Source organism: Kwoniella mangroviensis, assembly GCF_000507465.2.
Source record: "Kwoniella mangroviensis CBS 8507 chromosome 1 map unlocalized Ctg01, whole genome shotgun sequence".
Classification (NCBI taxonomy): domain Eukaryota; kingdom Fungi; phylum Basidiomycota; class Tremellomycetes; order Tremellales; family Cryptococcaceae; genus Kwoniella; species Kwoniella mangrovensis.
Genome location: NW_027062533.1, coordinates 2,323,531 through 2,346,642, shown reverse-complemented (window position 1 = coordinate 2,346,642; position 23,112 = coordinate 2,323,531). Strand labels below are relative to the sequence as shown.

Here is a 23,112-nt window from a genome sequence, read left to right as displayed (position 1 = left end):
ACACAACTCGTCACGTGGAGACTGTTACGTAACTGGGTCTGACACCGAACCTTCTCAGCAACTCGTGTGAATTCAGAATGATCTTCGTTCATATCTATATACTGTATGCATAATAAAGCATATACTCGTATGAGGTCACATGGAGGTCAGGTATATTAGAGAGCATAGGTATAGATATAATATGGTAGGAGAGGAGTCGACAACGTATAAGAGAGAAAGATCGAGTACAGATGAATGTATGTTGTATAGTCATAAACGATTTCGTTAACAGGAAGGTAAAGAAAAATTGTCTATATATAAGTACGGTTGAGCGATACAATTCTAGGTTCAAATTCGAGAGGAGACGATAAGGGCATGTGGGCAACACACTTTGGCATAAAGTGTGATAGCAATCCTATTCGAGGATTTTTCAGGAGGTTAAGGCGGTATATGAGTTTGAGAAGATGATGAGGTAATTTGTTCGAGGGAAGCAACTGATCGTTATGTTCGATCATGTCTGGAGAACGATGTGCAGGGTTGATGATCGGCCTATCTACTTCAAGAGGAAGTTGGTAGCTGCCAACCAAGCCCAAACTACCGCACCCGATAAGATGGGTAAAGTCAAATTATCGTCAACTCCGAGGTCTACAGTCCAACAGTCAGCTGACAGTTCTTTTAGAAGTACGGAACTGTACTTACCCAAAGCTTCAACCACGGCACCACCCAGTCCTACTACCGCAGCAGTGACCCATAATCCCCAATACCCATGACCCCAATCTTCCACATCTAATACTATCCATCTACCTTTACTTCCACTCCACCAGAAGGTGATCCCAATCAAGAACCCCGTGACACTCGCAGCTAAGAAACCAGCTAAGGATTTTCTTGGGGCGAATTTCAAAGCTTTGATACCTGGAACATGGCTAGGTAGCGGTTTGGTATATTTACCCCATAATCTACCAATCGTCGAGGCGGTGGTGTCGGACCATGATAGGCTGTGAGACATCAAAAGTTAGCAGGGATCGTTTGAGAGATGACATATGATACTCACGTCAATATAGCTACCACAGCTACATCTCTCGGGTAGAGCGACAGCACTGCGATCACTCCGATCAGATACCATACCACACCATTAATCTTGTTCCTTTCGCTTTCCCTCATCAAGAAACCCAAATAGTTTTCCCATATTTCTGCGAATGCCGGGAATTGAAGTCGAAAGAAGTCGGTGACCGTTACACTGATCAGACATGAGGTGAGGACCGTTATGAGTGGTTTAAGTGTCGGTGGATTGAGGTGGTTAAGGAAAAGAGTCAGAAAGCCTATGAAGAGCAGCGGATGTTGGCGACAATCTCCTTATATTTTACATTCGCGTGTTCGACGAGACACAGTCCTTTGGTCACAGGTTATGAGAACGTTCAACTCACCAATAGAAGAATGAAGTGTCTTTCTCGGTATCTCCCAATCGACAGCTTTTGTCGGTGTCACACCTGGACTAGGTTTTCTTTTCACACTACTTGATCTCCTCTTTCTCGTCACTACCGGCCTATCCCCTGTGCCAGTCTGCGTCGAAGGTGCGGGTGGTGGAGGTATATGTGTATTCGTACTCGAAGGTGAATCTTTCTGTGTGTCATCTTCGACTGTTGACGTGTTATCTGAATCTTCTGTAGGTGGATCAGGTATGGTAGGTAACGTATTGAGATGATTGATGTTGTCCACCAATGATGATGGTCTAGCTGATCTAGGTGGATTCTTCCTTATTCGCATTTCGTTATCACCACTACCATCCACCTTGGACGACGAAGGCGAGTGACCATTCATTTTACTGTTATTGATTGGAATTAGGTTCTCCTTGGACTCGTTTTTGCTTGAGGTGCGAAGGGCTGGTGATCCTCCTCTTGTAGGCGATACCGATAAAGAAGACCTTGATCTACTCCTTGTGCTTCGGATGCTACCAGCGGATGGTCGAGGTGAAAGGGAAGGTAATCTATCGGGTATAGTGGATGGTGAAGGTGAGGGATGAATGGCTTTGGCTTGGGCCATTTGATTGGTACGGGATACGAATGTGATAGGTATTTCGTTTTGACACTTCCGGTCAGATACACAGCCTTCGTAGACTATTTTCTCTTCCTTCCAGGTTGCTTCTGCGGTGAGTCGGGTGGTGAATGGACTGACAATACAGTCTGTGACATGCGATGAATGAAGGGATGGGAAATTGAAAAAAACGAAAAGGAAGACGCAAGGAAGAAAGTCTATTGAATAGTGTATGTTATGTTATATATTAGACCAATAACAACGCGTCCTCCACGTGGCGTACACAATTCAGGTCTGTGCGCGTCGACGTGCATGCAGCGACACTGTACCCCGATGTATGCCGCGAGTAAAGGTACGCTAACTCCGCGGGTGTGGCATTTGAGCAGACATGGGACCCCGCGTTGATCTGCTTCGATACATGTCAGATTTCCATTTCAACCTCTTGTCAATAATCGATGTTCATACATTCATACTCGATCCTACAGCCCATATAATCAGCATACAGACACCACAATGGCAGCGACTCTACCACCACAACAGCCACAGTCGGAATCATCCACTTCGGCAGGTACTTCCTCAGCGGCATCGGCAGAGGTGTTCAAGAGGTTACATCCGGCTCAATACCTTTCAAGGTTCTTGGCTAAAGGGTATCGATCGGATGGAAGGAAGATAAGAGATTGGAGGAATGTATCGATAAATGTTGGTGGGTGAACCGTCAACATCGCCTAAGAAACTCACGGTGTATGGCTATATTGAAGAAGTATGACTGATATCTTCTTCCTTTGATCAATCATAGGCTCAATATCAACGTCCAATGGATCGTCGTTGGTCAGAATGGGAGATACGACTATGGTCTGTGGGATCAAGGCAGAGATAGCTGAACCCGCGGCTCAGAGTCCGAATGAAGGGTATGTAGGTGAGTGTAGCTCCTGATCGTCTTCGCTATCTCATCGGCAAACAGACTGCTGTGATCGAATGGTAATGATATGGATCAAACCAGAGGGAGGATGTACATTGTCAAGATGTATCACTGTCCATCTGAATGACTCGCGATGCTCCCAAAAAATCACTGATGAGAAACTGATCCATATATCATCCTTGCTGCAGTCCCTAATGTCGATTTACCAGCATTATGTTCACCCAACTTCAAACCTGGTCCGCCTGGAGATGAAGCTCAGACGATATCGAATTGGTTAAACGATCTGATGGTATCGTGAGTTATCTTCGTATCATTCAAATCAAGAATCTCTGATCGCTGTAAGGATATCATCCTATCATATCGGGTCGTGCAAGTCATGACCGCTAAAATCCACAAATACAAATTCATCTTGAACACTAAAATGCTAATATCCTTCTTCATCATTACAGATCAAACACCATCCCCACATCTTCACTGGTGGTATCACCCGGTAAAGCCGTATGGGCGTTATATATCGATGTTGTATGTATCAACTACGATGGGAATGCGTTCGATGCTGCTGTACTGGCAGTGATGGCTGCGTTGAGGAATGGTAAGTTTGATTCCTATTCATTGGGAACTGAATTTGTAAGCTAATCTGTTCTGACAATGGTAATAGTCAAATTACCAAAAGCTAGATACAATGAAGAGAAGAACCAGACGATATGTTCAAGGACTGAGAAATACCCTTTACATTTGGGTAGGATACCGCTATCTTGCTCGTTTGGTATATTCGATAGGTGAGTGAAGTATATGTCAGATTGTGAAGTAATGCTAAATAATCTTGTCGTGTTTATATAGTACCTACCTTCTTCCCGATCCCACATCGTATGAGACCCCATTATTGCCCACTACATTGACGATAGCACTGGACGAGCACAACCAGGCGTGTCTGATAAGGCAGGAAGGATTGGGTGGTACCAAGGGTAAAAGCGGTGAGAGGGTGTTGGGTGAAGGTTGGAGTATGACTGAGGAGAGGGTGAGGTTGCTGAGGGGGATATTGGAGGTTAGCAGTATATAGCAGGCAGTGGGATGAGATGTATGAGTAGGATGGAAATCAGGGATGTGTGTGTGTGTGTGTGTCACTGATTCATGAGATCCAATTGACGCACTGATCCTCGTCGATCAACTGATTACGATCCCAATCACAATGATTACAACGCACTGACCACCGCGTTGTCGAGGTTGTTGTTATTTATAACCCATCCAAGCGAATCCCATCAAACACTTGAACAGACTGCGGATACACGATAACATCAAACAAAAGGATATTGATAATTTGAATGGAGATATAGCATAACATGTACCTCACTAGGATCATCTGCCATCCGGTTCCTTTGTCAACCATAGACTGATACATCATTACCAATCCCACCTATCATACTAGTGACCTTCTTCGATAACGTGCATCCCTTCATCATCCGCAGCCAGTCCGACCCACAATGGTACACCCTATACCCCTCACACCACGGTGGATGATACTATACGGTGTGATACTGCTATCAGGTATATCAATATGGTTCATGAGGGATGATCAAGGTGGATTCTCATCGTGAGTCATCACTTCCTCTTTTCCCATTGTCATTGTCTGGTCATTCGATTATTGTGATATTTGTTTAATTCTATTATACATTAGACTGGACTCCCTATCATTACCCACTTCACTATCCAACCCATTCTCATCAGCTCGATGTCCCTTGTCATGTCAACCAGATCCATTCTCCCATCGTGGACTGCTCACATACCCCTCGATAGAGAGATACAACGAGACGAGGTGGATACGTCTCCCTCCATACTCTTCGGATCACAAGATCAAACTGAGTCAGGTGGATTATACGGGGAGTATAGATCCTGAGATAGAAGGAAGATTGGCAGAGCAGTCGACAGCGAGATTAAATAGGGAAGAACTGATTGAAGATGAAACGGAGTGGGAATGGTTGAAAGGCAGATTGGTGGTCTTCTTAGGTGAGTGTGTCGATCTGATTTTACATGTGTGAACCGTGAGAACCAACGTTCATCTTTCTTGATATAGGCTCAAGGTCAGTATTTTCTCTCATCCGTTTTAAAGAACTTCAGCTGAACTTCTCTTTCGTTGAAATTTCATCATGATCAGTCGTGAGTTCGGTTGAGTTCTGCTTCTCTCTTCCCAAAATCATGCTGATGTGTAATCCCTTATACGACTCGCCCCACAGACGACAGAAACAATGTAAGCCTGGTATCCGATCTGTTCGACAATTCAACTGAATTTGCTGATCCTGTTTTTCCCTACAGGTCGAGCAGCTATGTGGCGAGATTCACGGTAAATCGAAATCATGGGGTGGACATGTAGGAGGGTTTTGTCATGTCGAGAGGATAGATCTGACTATAGTCTGGTGGTTCTCGTGAGTACCCTTCTGCATAGGCTGTCGTGACATTCCACTGTATGAGATGGGACCGTTGCCTTCTTGTCATCATCTTGATTACCATCAAAACAATCCTCGTAAACCTTAATTCAGGTTTTGCCAACTTATCGCCCAACATATTTGTGGCTGTCCTATCCTGCAGATTTACACTTATATGTCTATTTTCTGTCCCCAAGGACTCATCGTCCTCTCGTAGCTGATCATTCTTGCATTTGAAAACTCAGGTACGGTCTAGTCGATGATGAATCTCTCGACTTATGGCGTAAACTGGAAGCTCGACCAATTACCTTTGAAAACCGGATCAAAGACGTTTTCTTACCTGCCATGCGATCTGACGGGATTGACAAGATACCGGATCTGATGGTGGTCAGTAGTCTATTCTGGGATGAAGGTTTCATCAGGGATGTGAGTGAATCCTTGCCACAGATACATCGCATAGTGGTTGTACTGGGAGTAGGGAAGGAAATTTGTTCATATATGCTTTTTGATACCTCCGCAAACAGTATCCCCAATTATACCCACCCAACCCGCCACTTCCTGCAAATCACAGAGATCGACCAGGTTTTCTTCTAGGTCAAATCCAATGGCATCAATCCCGTCTGTCTGATCTGTTCACCTACCTGAGGGAGATATATGATAAACCGGATTTACCGCTGATGTTCCGTACGAGGCATATTCGGTCGAATATGAATTATGGGGGTGGATTGAAAATCATTCAAATTGATCAAGGTGCAAGAGATGTCTGTGAGGCTATGGGAGTGAAGATTTTCAGATGGGGCGATTTGTTGGAAGGTGTTTCGGAGTGAGTAAGCTTCTCATACAAGTTGATTGTCACTTTCGACATGCTGCTGATATTGGACTTGCATGACCAGCTATTACGACAAAGATCAACATTTCCCATTAGGTAAGTCAGATGAAAATCCCTAGCATAACCGGTAGATCTGCATGCTGACTGATCGATGTTGCTATCCATACAGGTCCGAATACATACCTGTTTGGAGAGTGAGTGATATTATTCGACGGTGTTTACAGGTCATGGAGCTCACTTCTACTTGCTTTTCTAAGTATGACCTTCTTCTACCTACGTAAAGCCCTCTCACCAGGATGTTGGACTTGCAAGGATTAAGGTGGAACCTCTTTAGTCGAACCAAAACTACAAACGGGAAAAGATTGCATTTATCGACATGTATATACGCCAACGAATCATATAGACTTTGTAACATAATTTCGCTCCGTATTGCAATAAACCAGAACTGTAGATATACCACACATACATTTCCGGATATGATGTATATACGATGCCCACATTCAGTTACTGCTTCTTAAATGGCGATACACTACCCGCATACGTTTGCCAGAACAATGTATCTTTGTAGCCCGAAAAGGATATATCAGAACGATATAAAATGATATGAGCCTTCCACTAACTAATTGATGTAGTATGACAGCTCCGCCTACTCTCTCCTCATCTCCATCCGTTCCTCATACACGAAATCCATACTTGATCTCTGATCAGCTACCAACCTACCCCATTCGAGGTACAACCTGAACATATAAGCCACCATATCTTCCTTTCTCCAGTGTGTCGCCGACCACAGTTTACCAGCGTTGGCTATATCTCGAGCGAGCGCTTGTTCGCCTGGTGTAGAGGGGAGTCCTTGGAACTGGACAATGTTGAATCATCAGTGACATCTCCAAGGAAGAGATAATTCACCATGGAGATACTTACAAAAGCCATGACATCGTACAGATCCGAGTAATCCATTTGGATAGGTACGTAGTGCACCCAAGGCTGGATACGGTCCGTCCACCATTCAGCTGTGGGATTATGGGGTGAATTTGCAATTGTCAATCCTTGATTACGAGTATGCAGTAGGAATAGATGACTCACGCATGATGGTGGCTTTCAAGATCAGTGATCCAGAAGCTAACAATCTCTTGAACCTCGCAGACCAAGCATTCCCATCGCTGCGTACGATAATACATCAAATGTGAGCTATGATTTACGTGTATAGATTTAGGTCAAACACTCACACATCGATAACGTATTTATAGTTCAAAGCCTCATCATGAGTCATCTGTTCTGTCCATGAGAACTCTTCCATCAAATCATCACATGTCCCATCATCGACATCACATTCTACCATAACAAAGAATATCAGCTTTTTTCTATACCATGTATACATGTTATCGGTGTGAAAATGTCAAACGCAAGACTCACGTATAGGTCCACCTGTAAATCCCAAATCCATTGATCTCTGATTCCAACCATCCAACTTATCCTGTTTGATCACCTTTTGCATCTCCACTTTTGATCTGATCCCTTTGGGAGGTGGGATATAATTCACTTTCAAATTCTCATTCTCATTTTCATCTTGATAATTCGTCAAATAAATCAATCTCGTTCGATGTGAAGTTCTCCAGGGAGTCTCAACCGAATGAACCGTACCAGTATTTGAACCTCTCCATAATAATCTATTATTCTCTTTTTGTTCGAATGGAATTTCGATCAAACTTTCATCTTCAATCCATTGTTCGACTGGTACACCTAACACGTCGGAATGTAATTTGGTTTTTGACAATGTGAAAATAGGCATTAATTCATTCACTTTTGGTATTTTACCCGCCAAAGCACCGTGGATCTGAATGACATTAGGGTGAGAACAGAGGTCCATACTTTGTGAATGGGATGAGATGAATGATTTCGATGTAAGAGAAGTGCCGGGTATCCAAGTTGGATTGAAAGATTTTGAGTTGAACGATCTGATTGCTGATCGTGGGGGACAAGCGGCTGACCAGTCGGAAAGTGTAAGATCGATCTCGTCGTCTTCGTCGAACCCTGTTATGTGCAAATCAGCAAGTGTATCTCTTAGCGTCATGCACTACTGCTTTGCAGTATCACCCGTGTCAATAAGGAAAACCTCTCACATTCATCCTCTTCAACATGCTCTATCAATTCCCTCTTATGATCCCAACCAATGAACGATCTGGGAGTATCATGTACCGACCAAACAACTTGCATGTCAGGCAAATATTTTGCGATTAGTCTCAACAGTTCTGTCTGTTGTTCTAGCCTCTCATCTGCACCATGTATGTCAGCTGAATAAAAGACGTTGGTCCTGATGGATCCTCTTTTGATACGAAGAGTGTAGGTGTCAGTCGATTTCGAAGTTTGCTGAATACGATTGTTCAGGTCTTTCGGGGAAAGTGCACGGAATGGGAGGAGGTCATGGTGAATCTGATCGTACTCGTCTGGCAGTGGGACGTCGTTTTCGCTATGTGACAGACAAGGAAAATGAGCATTCCACATGGGGTGAATAACCCAGAAGTATAGTCTCTTGCTGGTTGATCAGTTCACTCACACAACATATTCCCACCATTTATCAAACCCTTTAGGCGGTCTCCTCCCATATCTTCTCTGATACTCCCTAGTCGCTTCCAAAAACGTCTTACTTTGTTTTGCAACCTTCTTATCCCACGCTTCCCTCGCATCTCTAACAAGCTGATGTATAGGATGCACTGTACTCTTAGGGTTCACATTGAGTAGTCCATCTTTCACACTATGCTCCTGAGCTGTTCTAGCTAGTAATGCTGGAGGCAGAGGAGCTCTTGGAACAGGCGATCGAGATAAAGCTGGTCTCTTGATACTGAGCGATTTCGTCGAATTACCATGAAAGAGATAAGAAGTACGATGTGGTTCTTCTTGTTCATGCTTGAACAATGGTCTGATGATTGTCAAGTAGATGAAGAACATCCCGATTGCATAAATGAACAATCTCCTTGTTTTCGAAAAGGAAGCAACCCCACCTCCAATCGTGCTCCACCTCCTTCGTCTAGTCTTACATTGTATATCCCCATCTTCAAGCTCGTCCTCGGATCTTCGCCTCTCGTCCGCTTTGGCCCACACATTGTGTAAGCTTGCTAATCGAATGGCAGCAGCTGCCTTCCCCGGATCTCGCTTGTATGTCGATAATTGAGAGCGGTGTCTCTCCTCCGCTAGATATACGTTCGGTGAGACTGGTCGAGATGGGAAGGGCTGGGCGAATGTAGGAGGAGATATGGTGGGCGTGACGTAGGTGTGAGGACGTAGTGACATGTTGAGTGAGCGAAGCGTCGAGTAAGGTTGATAAATGAAGATGAGTTCAAGCCGTACAATGAACACTATAAAGTGATGATAATTATTTTCGGGCGTTCTTCCAGTAATGCTTGCTGAACAAAGGAGCAGAGCATGGATAAATTCCTTTACCTGACCTCGTGAGAAGTTAATAAGGAGGATAGGATGAATACGTCAGATATACGAAGACGGGGATCTCAAAACACCAAGGATCGAGCGTCCCAGGGGGGGGTGGTTCGGTGAGTGTTTGAGGTTGTGTAAGGTCGATCGATATGACAATCAGTCAGTCGTATTCGAAAACCGACCACCGTCTTGCATCTTTCGCCTCTTTGGGTTTCATGGCGATGGTGACTACCTCCTCGACCAGATCGTGGTCTCTAAGTCCCCCCGCTCCCTGACAATCATGGATTATAATATCAAGCTAAAGATGTCATTGACGAAGAGTCTAATTGTGTTGTTATTGTCGGTGGAACGAACGCACAGGCACCCGCTCGAAGTCGAGTGACATGGACCACGGCATGATCAAGCATGTGAATGGTCTACCTGTGTTGTTGTTGACTCGATGATGTACTGAATGGGATGGTAGGAAGGAAATTTAGTCAAGTGGAGATGAGTTATTGAATTAAATTGATTTGAACTGAATATAGAGAAACAAAGTTAAAAGGCGAAATCCACCAATCGATCGTCAAAGTGGGTCAATGGCATCGAGAACTCAAGAGTCTAACAAATAAAAGCACACACGTTATCGCTCAGCCTTATCAAACATGACGATATATGCATAGTGAAATTTTTTCATGCCAGTACTCTCCCTCAGGTTTTGCAGCATAAAGGTACACTAATTCGCTGTTGTATTGTTGCTCAGATGATATGTCTTCACCATCCTGATAGTCAATCAGCCGTATGGCCTTGCCCCAAAGCTTATACATCCTGGCTTATACTGACATTATGCTGCCTTCTGAGTCCCAAAATGATACGTCTCCAATCGAAGACTGCACCAAGAACAGGTAATATAACAGTTAATAAGCTTCGCTAAGGCGAGTGGTCGATAGACAGGTCTGTTCGTTTTTGCATTCTCTGATCTTACTGATTGATGACAACAAGAAAGAATTTGTCTACCCTCAAAGAGCTGTAGAATGGTTGAGTTCTTTAGACAATCATACAGCTTATGAGCCAGACTGACAGATATTCCGAATTGATATTATCTTGCATTCGGTGCAGTTCTTTCAAACGATGTCTTTCACTGGATCTATGGTCAAAGACAAGAGGTATCAGAGGGATGACGATGTCGAGTTTTACATGAGGAAACACACCTAGGCACTCACTTCTAAATAGGATGCTACTTCTCCTTCACGTAATCTCTCCAGTTATGCTCCTCCTCAAAACCTAACAGCTTCCTAGCCTTCATATTGGTCAATGGCGCCTCGTAGTCTTCCAGTTCTCGTGTGATCTTGATATTCGGACTTTCTCTCGCCAGGAAATCTTTGGTTTTCTCCCTCAACGTGATCGTATTATTGGTCGCATTGAATACTTGAAAGCCCAATCCGTTCTTCATGAAAGCGCAATGACACAATTTACCTAAATCCCTCGCATCGATATAGCTCCAAGCATTTCTCTTTCTACAAGGTGGGTCGGCGAGATATTTGGGGAAATTCAGTGCGTATTCGTGAGGTTCAATGACATTACCGATTCTAAATGCGTAGATGTCCGTCCCCTTGAATCTCCTGGCAAAACTTCTCGCAATCCTCTCCCCACATAGTTTACTGGTCGCATATGAATCTTCGGGATCGCAATCGTAGGTATCTTCTTCCAAAGGGAATGAATGATAATCTGATTCACCTTGAGTGAAACATACCCCATAAACCGTCTCCGAACTAGCTATAATAACTTTCTTGATACCCAATTTACATGCTGCCTCGATGACATTGTAGGTCTGTTTTACGTTCGAAGCGAACATCTCGTTGTCCGGTACTAACAAGTTACGAGCATAGGCTGCGAAGTGAACCACAGCATCTGGGACAGGTGGAGGGTGGGGAAGTGAATATTCGGACATGTTGAAATGGGAAGTGAAAGCGTTGAATACTTGTCCAGAGTCTGTGAGGTCGGTCTTGAGCGTGTAGACATCTGGATTATCGAGAGGGATGAGATCTAGGTTGAGGACTTGATGTCCTTGACTGAGAAGATAGGGAATGGCATGTTTGCCTGCTTTGCCGGAACCACCAGTGAAAACGATACGCATTGTGACGAGATTGATTGGTTTGCGCGATCTGTGAATGATATAGAGAAGAGGAACAGATCAAGTCAAAAGGGATCTACAGCAACTATATATAGCACGATCGAGAAGAGCGTCTCTTTAGACGTCATCGTCACATGTAGCAGTCGGTACAGTACTTCCTCCGGCTGCCGGTTGTTCCGATCATCGCGTAAGTTGAAATATCGCCCATGTGAGACTCACTTATCATTCAGATGCAGAATATACCAGCTAATAACAGTTACGAGTCGAAGACTTTAAGCTTGCAAATTCTGACAGCTTGTATGGCTCAGTGTCCCGTATTTGGACTTACTACCCGTATAAGGTGCAGAGGAGGACTTGAGAAAGCTACACCGAAGTCTCGATATGAGCAGAGTAGTCAGTAATCGGTCGGTGCCTGATCATCTGGTGCGTTGAGGCGTTGAGGTGATAGCAGCGAGTCATCTATCGATCTCCGAGCCCAGCGCGTCACTAACTAAGTTAGCTATGTGCTCAGTTTTAACACATGGATTGCACCCTATTGTCTTGACATCCTATCATACGACAGCGAACGAAGACGATGGCACCAAAGTCCAAATCAGCCTTGAAGAGGAAACTCGCCGATCTATCTTCCGATGCGCTTACTTCTGACAGCAAAAGGCCAGCAATCTCAAAATCACCTACCACACATGTTATAAAAACCTCAACAAGCACGGTGGATGTTGAACAGCTTTCATGGGAAGCCAGCGGGCTCGTCGAAACACCCTCTACACATCATCAAGGAGCGATCATCCCCAAATATCCTACGGCATGGTTAAAAGCTGAGGAGGTACCTAAAGATTACTATCAAGCCATCTCAGAATACTCCCACTGGCCTCCTTTACTATTCAACTTCTCCGATAGCTCCGGTGTCAGACAACCAAGCTACTTCGCTCGCTTTGCCTTCACAATCCCGATCACATTTGTCTATGGTAACCCCCTGGACTCTGCACTATCTAATCTCAAGAGCAAACTTGTTGGTCAGCCAACACCGTCATCCCTCATTCAGGCATTCAACGCGTCAGCTCAGGGTCATGATCTGTATACCACTCAAAGTTACGAGCTCAACCATGAAGGAGGTCTAGATAGTCCAATGTATGCCGAATTTGAAAGACCAGCGTTGACATTACTCAGGGAACAATTCTGGAAAGAAGCTGCAACATCACGAGGGATAGATAATGTACTGTCCAGAGTAGGCGTCGAGGGGGATTGCAACGAATCGAACCTGGATCTGCAAATCACCACCCAACGGTACTGCGAGACCGAATCGGTCGCCTCTCCTACCAGCAGTGACTCTGGCCGAAGAGACATTGTATGGGTTCCGAACGCTGCGATTGAGTGGAAGACCAGACAAGCTTTCTCCCATGTCAGAGGTCTAGTGGCTATGGTGAAAGCCAAAGAAGTGAAGATCGGTTCTGGACCAAATGGAGATATCTATCATGATCGTCGCTTGGTGACTGGTATGGCACGAATCTGTGTGCAAATATGGGAAGATATGAGTCGTCTGAGGTATGGTTGTGCGATCATAAGCGATGGTGAGCAGTTCGTGATTTTCAAACATACTGCACCTGGGATCATGACCATCAGCGATGTATATGGCTATCATCCTACCAATTTCCATAATCTCGGTCTATCCATACAGCCATGGAGATCAGCTATCGTTGAGAAGATCGAACAACAACGCAAGGAATATAACCAGCCTCCTACGAACCATCAAACACCACAAAGCCCCACGAGTGCTGTCACGAAAGCTCATGTCTGGAGGGACTCGGGAACAAAGAAACAAGAGAAGATCCTGTTACCTAGAGCAAGACCATGTGGGACTGGGCTGTTTGGCGCGTGGATTGCATTAGCACTGGAGGACATAACGAATGGGAGAGAACGATGGTACGAATATCATCAGCAGCACGAGGGCAGTGGTGAGGAGCTGAACAAGAGGGGGATGACTCGATTGGGTAAAGGGAAGTTGAAAGACACTCAGGCGATGGTAGATCTGCAGGACGAAGAAACGGAGGAGCTGTATGTGGAAGAGCCGGAGGGTGAAGTGTAGAAAGAACAGAAAGGAGATGGCAATACTAGATGTTCGAACTGGCAATCTGGACCGTGCGATTCTTGTTCATTTCAATGCATGATTAACCCTTTGGTGAGTTATACTATATAATTATACTTGTTCTTCTTTATACTTACTATACTACTAAAAATACATATCCATCTATGAATCTCGCCTGCGATACTCCTAACTGTGCTTTGTCATATCTAGTGATCTCCTTCTATCCTTCTCCTTCCTGCTTTGATATGCAGGTGATCTCTCTCGCCTATCATTGCTCGTCGAGAGCTAACTTGGGAATTTTGTAATATGCTAATTCGGTTGTATCCTCCACACATCGCTTTGCTATCTCCGGAACATGGTCGATTACATTCGGAATTAGCAGCTGGTGAGGGGCTGACCAAAGCGGTACCACAAAAACATTGCGTTCCGTATTCTACACCGGCCATGGTGTATCCTTTACGGACACATATGGCGATACAGGACGCGTAAGTCATATCGGGTTTCGACTCGAAGATGTTACCGTTGAGGACACGCTTGGATGACGAATCGGCGTAACAACCTCGGGAGATCCAGCCTGCTGGAAGAGAGGTAGTAGCAGCTGCTGCTGCCGAGGTGGTAGTAGACGATGTCGTGGAAGACGATGTTGTGGTGGAGCTCGACGAGGGTTTGACCGAGGCGGTTGAGATACTGCTCGTGGACGATGCGGCTGAAGAGCTAGGTCGCACGGAGGAAGTAGAAGTGAAAGATGTGCCTGTAGCACTTGATGTGGTTGCCTGAGTTGAGGAAGATGAGCTGATGCTTGTGCTGGAGGCCATCGAAGAAGTAGATGTAGTGGAAGCCAAGACGGTAGTACTCGAGCTTACACTGGTCGCGGGAGCGGAGGAAGATGAAGAAGCAAGGGTAGGTCTAGAAGATGAACTGGCAGATGATGCAGTCGATGAAAGAGTAGATGATGAAGAAGTTGAGGAACTGGCGCTAGGAGATGAGACAGCGACAGAGACCGATGAAATTGAGGAAGAGCTGGCGCTCGATGACGCTGGAGCAGAGGAGGTTGAAAGCGCTACTGATGAGCTAGATGAAGATGCGGGAGCAGTCGAACCCGCAGTTGTCAAAATCGAGCTGGATGAGGTATTCGTGACAGCTGCTGTGGATGAGGTGGGGATCACAGATGAATTGGTGGTTGTTGCGATAATGCTAGTCGACGTAGCAGTTGAGCTGTTGCTCGTCGATGTCGACACAGTCGCAGAAGCAAACGCCGAGGTACTGGTGATGTTGGGGATAAGAGCGTAGACGTTGAGTCGATCGGATCCACCACACACATAAAGCTTGTCTCCGGTACATGCTACATCACAGCCTGAACTAGCGCTGACCAACCGAGAATTGGCGTCACCGCACCAGCATTCCTGACCGTATTCTACACCAGCATAGGCGTATCCTCGAGAAGCGCAATTTCTGACACAATTTTGAACGGTGTTGTTGGTAGAAGTGAAAGCTCCGCCATTGAGCGCTCTATCAGATTGATCGTCTACTATACATCCCACGCTCGACCATCCATCAGGTATCAAGTTGTCGGGAAGAGGAGTAGCTTGACCAGTAGCAGGTGCATCGGCACTTCGGTAGACGTTGATTCGGTAAGAGCCTCCGCAGGTGCTGTAAATATCTCCGCTACATGTCATTGAACAATCGGTAGCAGGAGCGGGATTGAGGTTGGCGGTATTACTGCACCAACACTCTTTACCATACTCTAAACCGGCAAATACATATCCCTGGTCATTACATTTGGCAACACAGTTTTCGATGATATTGTTGTTGGCATCGGTGGTCGATACTCCAGGAAGGGCACGAGGATTATCGGTGTCGATCATACATCCCACAGCACTCCAACCATCAGGTAGATTGGTTGTCGACACATATGTGTCACTAAAACAGACTGTCAGTAAATCATCTTGCCAGATTTTCGGAGGAAAACTTACGAAGCACCTGCAGGATTAGAGGAAACTTGGAAGATATCATTCTGAGCTCCATCCGCAAAGCCCCAGTTGTCCCTGTAGTTAGGTGGGGTATCAAGGTTGGGAAGGTTGTTGCCACTGTGGAAGTAGCAGGGTCAGCGAATTTCCATCTCAGATTGCCGAAGAAAGGGGTGACTTACTCTGCTTGCCAGAGATACTGGATTGAGTAGTAGGCACTGTCAGATAGGCTCTGCAACCAGGCGACTTGTCAGACTCACCATCGGTGTCTTTGGGCCCTTAACACATTTGGACGGATTATTATCACATTTGTTGGGCACGGCACCTCTCTGAACAGTATTGGCAGAATTGGTCTGACCAGTAACTTGACACCTGTAGGCAACATTGTACTACTTGTACGTAAGCTTTGTTCTTTTGCATGAGGATCGGTGATAGGGCTTACTATCTCGTATGGATATCCTTCTCCCTTGCCTCCTTGATGGATCCAATTCCATGTACATATACACCCACCTTCGGGACACGGGGGTAATCCAGCCGGAATCTGATAGCTGATCTCACGTTCCCAGACTGAGTTCTGGTTAACACTGATCACTGTCATATCGTTAGGTGACAGAGAGGAAGGATCCGAAGTGTATGCGATAGCCAAGGCCGTTCCACCAAATAGACTGTTATCCACAGAACCATTGTAAGTGTTCATGACATGCAATGCACCGACACCACTGTATTGACCACCATCGGGCTGTTTGCCAAAGTGAGTGGTGGCCCCGAAGCATGATAAGGAAGGACTGACTTTACAAGCATACTGGTATTTCGCGCTGGTATCCGAAGGATTACCCAATGAAGTTTGTGCACGGTTACAGGAGACTTCACCTATGGAAGATATCAGCACAATTGAATGAGAATTTGGTGAAGGGACTAACCATTATAGGTTCCCCCCGAAGGAAGGACCATGAAGTCACCCGATTTCGGTGGATATCCTAACAAGCCATGACCAAACCATTGAGCGGTAGAAAGAGAATCCGCTTGCCTCAAGGGATTGACTGGCTGATTGTTGTTGTAGTTGTGATTTTGAGGGTCTGTACAGACGATCAGCTCACCCTGTCATTCTCTTATGGTTATGATGCTTACCGTCCGCTTGGTATGGCCAATTGAGACCGAACATTCCCTTGTCCCATAATGCGACACTACGATCAGGATTAGCGTGCGCTTACATAGTTGTTCGTAAAGTCAACTCACTGGGCGTTAGCTGTGCTGACGCAAGCGGCAGCCGCAACGAGAAGCGTCGACAGCTGCATATTGACCGTCGTGATAAGATTGTAAAGGTAAGATGTTAGTAACGCTCAGTGGCAATGATCGAGAAGATTGTGTGTCCTCGTAACATAGCTCTTTCCATTGAGCCATATATATATGTACAGCTCGATGAACAATACTCCACCAACTTTTCATCATCGATTTCATTTCGATCTTACGTCAGAGGAATGCAAAGGGTCTCGGAGATGGCTCAAAATAACATGTTAACGCGGTTGATTAGAGTGAAGTGTGAGGAATATCGACAGGTAATCAAACGCCAATCGTCAGCCGCCGTGAAATTAACCATAGATGGCTAAGCAGGAGATCAGGGACAACTCGTTTTTCTTACCGGATTCCTCTGCAGATCACCCGTGCCTTTGTCCCGGAACAACTTCTGTTACCAAATTCGGTGGCGTTTTGTCAGGGTTCAGCCAAACCTTGTGTTATCTGGAATATCATTTATGGGACCCAAAAAAAACGGATGCGGTAACTATCTATGAATAGTGCCGAGCGAGCCATAGCATACACTTCCTGTCAACCTAGTACCACGCGGTCTTGTAAGCGCAGTTCACAAAATGCCGTGGTCATTAATGTCTCGCATATATCATTTATACCATAGTGATGTTTATCTAATCAAAGTTTTGCTGATGTCTCGCATTTATTGCTCCAAACCAAAGTATTCTGCCTGGCGTTCGGCATGTGCGGTATACTCGTTACATCCGAAGCCACAGACCCTTGTTCCCGAATGACCCCTCAGTTCGCGCATTTTGAGTCATGCATTCAGACTGGAATTGAACTAGTGCTGGACAAACGATCGACATGCGAGCTTTAAGGAAGCACTAAAATCAAGAGCCCTATGTCACCTCGGCGTTGTTTGAGAACTCATGTGTACTGAGCGTTTCCTCTCTGGTCAACCAGTACACTGGTATGTCAAATAGGGCTAAATCATCTCTCAGAGGAGTGTTGTGATGCAATGTGACGTCGCCCAAGAGGGCTAAGATAATTTTAGTCAAAACATAGTCAGACAGGCTCGATACCTGTTGGACAGCTTGCATGGTCAAATCAAGATGATCTAACTGCTCAATTGACTGAAGTGCTGACCCGATTAAACAGCGGGATGTGGAGCATAGTGGGGGCGAAAAATTGTGTCTTCGAGACTGCAAGTGGGCAGATTCCTTGCCCAGTGCGTCTGCAGCGTGAATTAGGGAACACTTGATTGAGGGTGAGATTGCAGAGTAAGCATTGCGCTGTGACTGAATGATGGTCGCCGTTTGACTGCTGATCTACTGGAACAGGTCTACCTCAACGCTTGTCCCACTCTCGCCGGGCACTAGTCTTCCTTCTTAACAGCTTCGGTAGACCCTATTCAAATCGGAACAGCGGGACCTGCTTATGGCGGTGACTTGATGTATGTATACCTAGCGGAGAATGAATACATGGCGTGACAGATACAGATACAGATAATCTTTCTCTCGATAAACACGCTTGAACTCTTTTGCAGATTATGTCTGACGTCATCAAAGGGCAGCAGCGAGATCTTGGTCGATCGAACTTCACACGCGCGATCTGATCTCAGGTCACAACGCTTTAGATGAGACATGTCGTTCTGTCAAAGGCATCAAAGATCAGTCACGCCTACATATCAAGCCGTGCTTCTGCTTCATCGTTCCTAGACCCTTGCTCAGACCAAAGCTGCCCCGAGTATCACTCACCTTCAACCCGGATTATCCGACAAGCTGCTCGCATTCACTACCCGTGTCTTCTCGCGATCAGTAGCACCGATGTCTCCTCGTCAACCGATTCGTCGGTCTAGCCGCAAACGATCACTTCCTCTCGATTCCAAATCCGAGCCGCCAGTCTCATCTCCTAACAAGATACAAAAGATTAAAGCGGAATCGCCGATCGTCGAATCCCCTATCAAAGTCAAACAGGAGATATCTCCAAAGACACTCAAAGATAGAAAGCTCAAAGCTCACGCTAAGGATTCGTTAGATGGTCCATTCCCTTCGTACATCCGTCCTACCCCTTCCGAGTGCTCACTTGCTCATGAGATATTGAGCTCCATGCATGGGCCCCGTATCAGGCCGAAAGTGGTAGTAGCATCGAAGGATCGAGCGGGGTGTGGAGATAGCCCGTCAGTTTTGGATGCGCTGGTGAGAACGATTCTATCCCAGAATACAAGTGACAAAAACTCTACAAGGGCGAAGATCAACATGGATAATGTCTATGGTGGAAGTGATCATTGGGAAGAGATCGTTGCAGGAGGTCAAGAGAAATTGCAGGAGGCGATCAAATCAGGTGGACTAAGCCAGGTCAAAAGCAAGGTGATCCTACAGATTTTAGCACAGGCGAAGGAGAAATATGGGGATTACTCGTTAGATCATCTTCACAAGGCTTCAACGGAGGATGCTATGGAAGAACTGTTAGGTTTCGATGGAGTGGGACCTAAAACAGCAAGTTGTGTACTTCTGTTCTGCTTGCAGAGAGAAGATTTTGCGGTGGATACGCATGTGCAGCGGATTACTGGTCTACTCGGATGGCACCCGAAGACCTCTTCGAGGGAACAAACGTATCATCATCTGAACAAGCGGATCCCGGATGAACACAAATACGGATTGCATATTCTGTTCGTCACCCATGGGAAGGTGTGCGACGAATGCAAAGCTGGAGGAAAGGTCGCTGGGAAATGCGCGTTGAGAAAGGCATTTAGAGAGCAGGTGTTAAAAGGCGAGGCGGAAGTCGAAGAGCCAGTGAAGCAGGAGGTCGAACAGGAGATTGAGCAGGAAGTTAAGCAGGAGACTGGTTAAAAGCGTCAAAAAGTCGGACTGATACAGTATGTGCGATCGCTTCTGCAGCTTCAAATGATGAGTGTCAACTGACTTCTACAGGGTACATGTGTACAGCATTTTTATTAGATATATGACACAGCCCTTTTCACGATAGCATTCTGTTTCACGATTCACCAATAATGACTATGACCCGCGAACGACCTGGACTTCTCTCGAAGTGGAGATGTGTCGCCGAAAGTAACCCTCTTCAGTCTCCAGTGTGAAGTGGACCGATGATCACGATATTGTTTGAGCTAGATGAAAATGCATGAGGACAGAAGGAGAGAAGGGGCTATCTATGGGGAAAAGGTGCATCAGCTTCTTGCGCAGACTCGACGTATATAGATAAACGTACCAACACTGTAGAACTCATGTTACCACTAAGATTTGTAGCAACTAAAGTCGCTTGTATGAACAGCATCTCTGGATGGGTCAATGAGCAGGCGATAGCTATAATCTGCGCAATCTACGAACGGCGCGATGCTGATTTTTGATTGTGATCTTTCTAAAACTCCCTTGGAGGGGCCATCCGAGTAAATCCCTGCTCTATGAACGATCCAATCCAGGTCGTTCGCTTGAGTCGCCAGATATTCCATGACAGCTTCGTTATCTAAATGTTGACCGTTATATCCCCTGGCGATAGTATTTCGCATGATCCATAGAATAGGTGATAATGAACCTCCGTATGGTCTACTGAACCCTCCAGCTTGATACAAAAATCTCTTTACACCTTGTTTCTTCATAGACGGCACGAGCTTCTCCATGAATGCAAGGTTGATCTTTGAATACCTTTGTGCTTCCTTGTCACCCAGCATTGAAGCAACAAAATCGACTCCTTCTACCAATTTATCTGTATCGATTGTTTCCAGATCGTCGACGATGGACCCTTTCCACACCTCGACCTTGTCGGCTTGATCACCTAGCTTCTCGGGAGAACGCACTAGTACTCGCACGTGGTGACCTTCTTTCAAGGCGATAGAGACGAATCGCTTGCCGGTTCCACCTGTCGCGCCGAGAACCAGGAAGGTATACGGAGATGACATTTTGGTGGTGTTTAATTGAAGTTATACTGAGTCCGCGTATCTAGTTGAACACGATTAATGACATTTTTCCGAATGCAGAGGCGAGAGATGTGGGAATGCATACAGCTCTTTATATATATATATAACCCGTTCGGAATCACGATAGATCAATGATGCTTATCGTACCCCGAAGCCGAGGCTGATTATATGCAATCGGGAACAAACGCGAAGCTAAGGTGTCGATCACTTGATGATGTTGTAAATCACCTACACCTACGGGCTGTGGTGTTACACGGGCATCGTCCAGCGGTCATAGATCACCATCAGACCATCGATCCAGCACGTTCCGACAAGGATTCTCCTGCTACATCTGCGTCGTGCGAGGCCTGTCTCTCCACACTGTGACCGAGCTACGAGTGGATAGGCCGCAGGCGAAGAACCAAACATCCAGGCATTCAATGCAATCGACACGAATTTCCGATACTGCGGCCATTTCCGACCGAAAGATCACGGCGAACCCGCCAAGAGGCTTCCCGAGGAACATGGCACCATCCAAGTCATATGAAGGTGTGATGCATGAGTCAAAGCCGAAGATATTCCTATGTCTCCAAACATATACAAATGGACTCGACGATATGAAATTGGGATTATTCCGTGGTTGTGAAGGGTCCATCAGGTTGAGATCGATATCTAGACTGTTTGTCTTTAAATGCTTTTCCAGCAAATTCACGCTTGAACTTTTCTTTGTGAAGTCGGTGTCCGTATTCAGACGCTCAAATGACCTCATTCTCAGCTTTCGGAATCCCAAAGAACAGACAAGACAATGGGACTCTGCTGGATTGCAGTTCGCACTTTGGTGAGGCTTTACATCTTCATACGTGCATTCCCTGCGTTCTTTGAGAATAATCGCATACAGAAGGTCTCGCTAGAAGGCTTAGCAGATCCATATTGTCTCTTCGAAACTATAATCAGTTCTCATCATGAGTCTCGTAGGACCAGAGTGTTATACTCGGTACTGGCAAGACCATTTTTCAGCACTTCAATCCACACCACTGCTAATGCATAGTGCCAATTATCTACCGTCATCCGTGTTTCCCACCAAACGGCACCCGATGTGTTAGCCTTGTGTACACGTTCTGCCAGGACAACGAAGTCTAAGAAGTTCCCCCTCGCTGTCATTACTTGAATAGGATGCGTCTCTTCGTCAACTGGTATGACGGCTTTTGGTATATGCGTTGTCCACCTTTGACACATTGTAGGGTGTGCACGTGTTACTGGTATGTTAAAGTATCTCTTGAAGGGACTGAGCCGCAGAAACTTCTTCCCAGTTTCTTCGCTCGTCTTTGATCGAATGACCAGATGGCAAGTGTGCCTGGGAAAAGAACCTTAATCCTTCTCGAGGATCACGCGTGGTCCTCCATTTATTGTATCGTTCGGTTACAGCATGCAGCCGTTCTGGAAGCAATTTGGTATCCTCCAAAGAGCATTTTGTCTCACCAGTCTCCACCATGAACAACGTGCAGCTGGTTGTCCTCTCTAGAGTGCTCTCGAGTAGTCTGGCAAACCATCCGAGCGATGACTGACTGGAGCAGGTTCGAGCAATTCGAGATATTCCTTGATTTGGTTCAGATAGTGCATACCCTCGTCGTTGAGACTGGTCGAGTTAGCTCAGCTCTTGAGGCCAGCCAATGCACTGTTAAACCATGTAATCGATCAACCGAATCAGCAACAGAGTCTGAATGGTCCGGTGGCTGTAACGTACCCACAACTAGTAAGCCGTTTCTGGTCCTCACGGCGGTATCAAGCTCCGCATGCATAAGACTACTTCCTTGGGATGTATCGTTCTTTGCGACATAGATACTGTGTGGCTGTGTGAGGTGGAGCTACCAATCATCTGAATCATCCAACGAGAGCAGACCTGATACTCATCAGTGAAAAAGGTAGGCAGCGGTCCTGGTAGTTTGGTTTTATAAGGACGGCACCATGAATATGTGCGTGCAGAGCTCAGAACAAGGCCAGAGGCCTGAGCTTGGATGACGCAGAAGAAGAGGTTACAATCCAAGGCTTGACTCGATCCAAAGGAGCGTTGACCTGACACACAAGTTTACGGCCAAAGAGGTAAACAGGTTGAGATTCTTGAAGTTGTAAGTAAGGCGTGGGAGTGTCCTTTGATCTTCGATACCCTGGGCATATGATAGCTGCTCT

The 23,112-nt window shown here is 45.8% G+C and overlaps 9 protein-coding genes across 9 annotated transcripts; 4 read left to right on the top strand and 5 right to left on the bottom strand.

Annotated features, from left to right (window-relative positions):
* Positions 1–532: 532 nt before the first annotated feature.
* Positions 533–2,019, bottom strand: I203_100854 (uncharacterized protein; the record flags this gene model as incomplete). The annotated part of the gene is made up of 4 exons (XM_019145822.1): positions 533–624; positions 679–974; positions 1,031–1,298; positions 1,404–2,019. The coding sequence occupies 4 exons, from the start codon at positions 2,017–2,019 to the stop codon at positions 533–535; spliced, it is 1,272 nt and encodes a 423-aa protein (XP_019004381.1).
* Positions 2,020–2,523: 504 nt separating this feature from the next.
* On the top strand, positions 2,524–3,989 carry I203_100853 (uncharacterized protein; the record flags this gene model as incomplete). The annotated part of the gene is made up of 6 exons (XM_019145821.1): positions 2,524–2,713; positions 2,807–2,926; positions 3,118–3,223; positions 3,379–3,521; positions 3,588–3,708; positions 3,770–3,989. The coding sequence occupies 6 exons, from the start codon at positions 2,524–2,526 to the stop codon at positions 3,987–3,989; spliced, it is 900 nt and encodes a 299-aa protein (XP_019004380.1).
* A 421-nt stretch (positions 3,990–4,410) lies between these two features.
* Positions 4,411–6,496, top strand: I203_100852 (uncharacterized protein; the record flags this gene model as incomplete). The annotated part of the gene is made up of 9 exons (XM_019145820.1): positions 4,411–4,520; positions 4,605–4,933; positions 5,161–5,174; positions 5,240–5,349; positions 5,595–5,775; positions 5,874–6,172; positions 6,243–6,274; positions 6,348–6,372; positions 6,436–6,496. 9 exons carry the CDS (start codon positions 4,411–4,413, stop codon positions 6,494–6,496), a joined length of 1,161 nt encoding a protein of 386 aa, XP_019004379.1.
* Positions 6,497–6,824: 328 nt separating this feature from the next.
* Positions 6,825–9,466, bottom strand: I203_100851 (uncharacterized protein; the record flags this gene model as incomplete). Its single annotated transcript, XM_019145819.1, has 7 exons — positions 6,825–7,034; positions 7,100–7,188; positions 7,262–7,338; positions 7,405–7,510; positions 7,592–8,209; positions 8,299–8,645; positions 8,733–9,466. 7 exons carry the CDS (start codon positions 9,464–9,466, stop codon positions 6,825–6,827), a joined length of 2,181 nt encoding a protein of 726 aa, XP_019004378.1.
* Positions 9,467–10,820: 1,354 nt separating this feature from the next.
* On the bottom strand, positions 10,821–11,720 carry I203_100850 (uncharacterized protein; the record flags this gene model as incomplete). The annotated part of the gene is made up of 1 exon (XM_019145818.1): positions 10,821–11,720. The coding sequence occupies one exon, from the start codon at positions 11,718–11,720 to the stop codon at positions 10,821–10,823; it is 900 nt and encodes a 299-aa protein (XP_019004377.1).
* Positions 11,721–12,291: 571 nt separating this feature from the next.
* On the top strand, positions 12,292–13,800 carry I203_100849 (uncharacterized protein; the record flags this gene model as incomplete). Its single annotated transcript, XM_019145817.1, has 1 exon — positions 12,292–13,800. The coding sequence occupies one exon, from the start codon at positions 12,292–12,294 to the stop codon at positions 13,798–13,800; it is 1,509 nt and encodes a 502-aa protein (XP_019004376.1).
* A 206-nt stretch (positions 13,801–14,006) lies between these two features.
* Positions 14,007–17,062, bottom strand: I203_100848 (uncharacterized protein; the record flags this gene model as incomplete). The annotated part of the gene is made up of 9 exons (XM_065516744.1): positions 14,007–15,720; positions 15,774–15,887; positions 15,950–15,966; positions 16,028–16,156; positions 16,210–16,506; positions 16,558–16,637; positions 16,688–16,843; positions 16,896–16,951; positions 17,004–17,062. The coding sequence occupies 9 exons, from the start codon at positions 17,060–17,062 to the stop codon at positions 14,007–14,009; spliced, it is 2,622 nt and encodes an 873-aa protein (XP_065373562.1).
* Positions 17,063–18,838: 1,776 nt separating this feature from the next.
* Positions 18,839–19,864, top strand: I203_100847 (uncharacterized protein; the record flags this gene model as incomplete). Its single annotated transcript, XM_019145815.1, has 1 exon — positions 18,839–19,864. The coding sequence occupies one exon, from the start codon at positions 18,839–18,841 to the stop codon at positions 19,862–19,864; it is 1,026 nt and encodes a 341-aa protein (XP_019004374.1).
* Positions 19,865–20,265: 401 nt separating this feature from the next.
* On the bottom strand, positions 20,266–20,928 carry I203_100846 (uncharacterized protein; the record flags this gene model as incomplete). The annotated part of the gene is made up of 1 exon (XM_019145814.1): positions 20,266–20,928. The coding sequence occupies one exon, from the start codon at positions 20,926–20,928 to the stop codon at positions 20,266–20,268; it is 663 nt and encodes a 220-aa protein (XP_019004373.1).
* Positions 20,929–23,112: the final 2,184 nt, after the last annotated feature.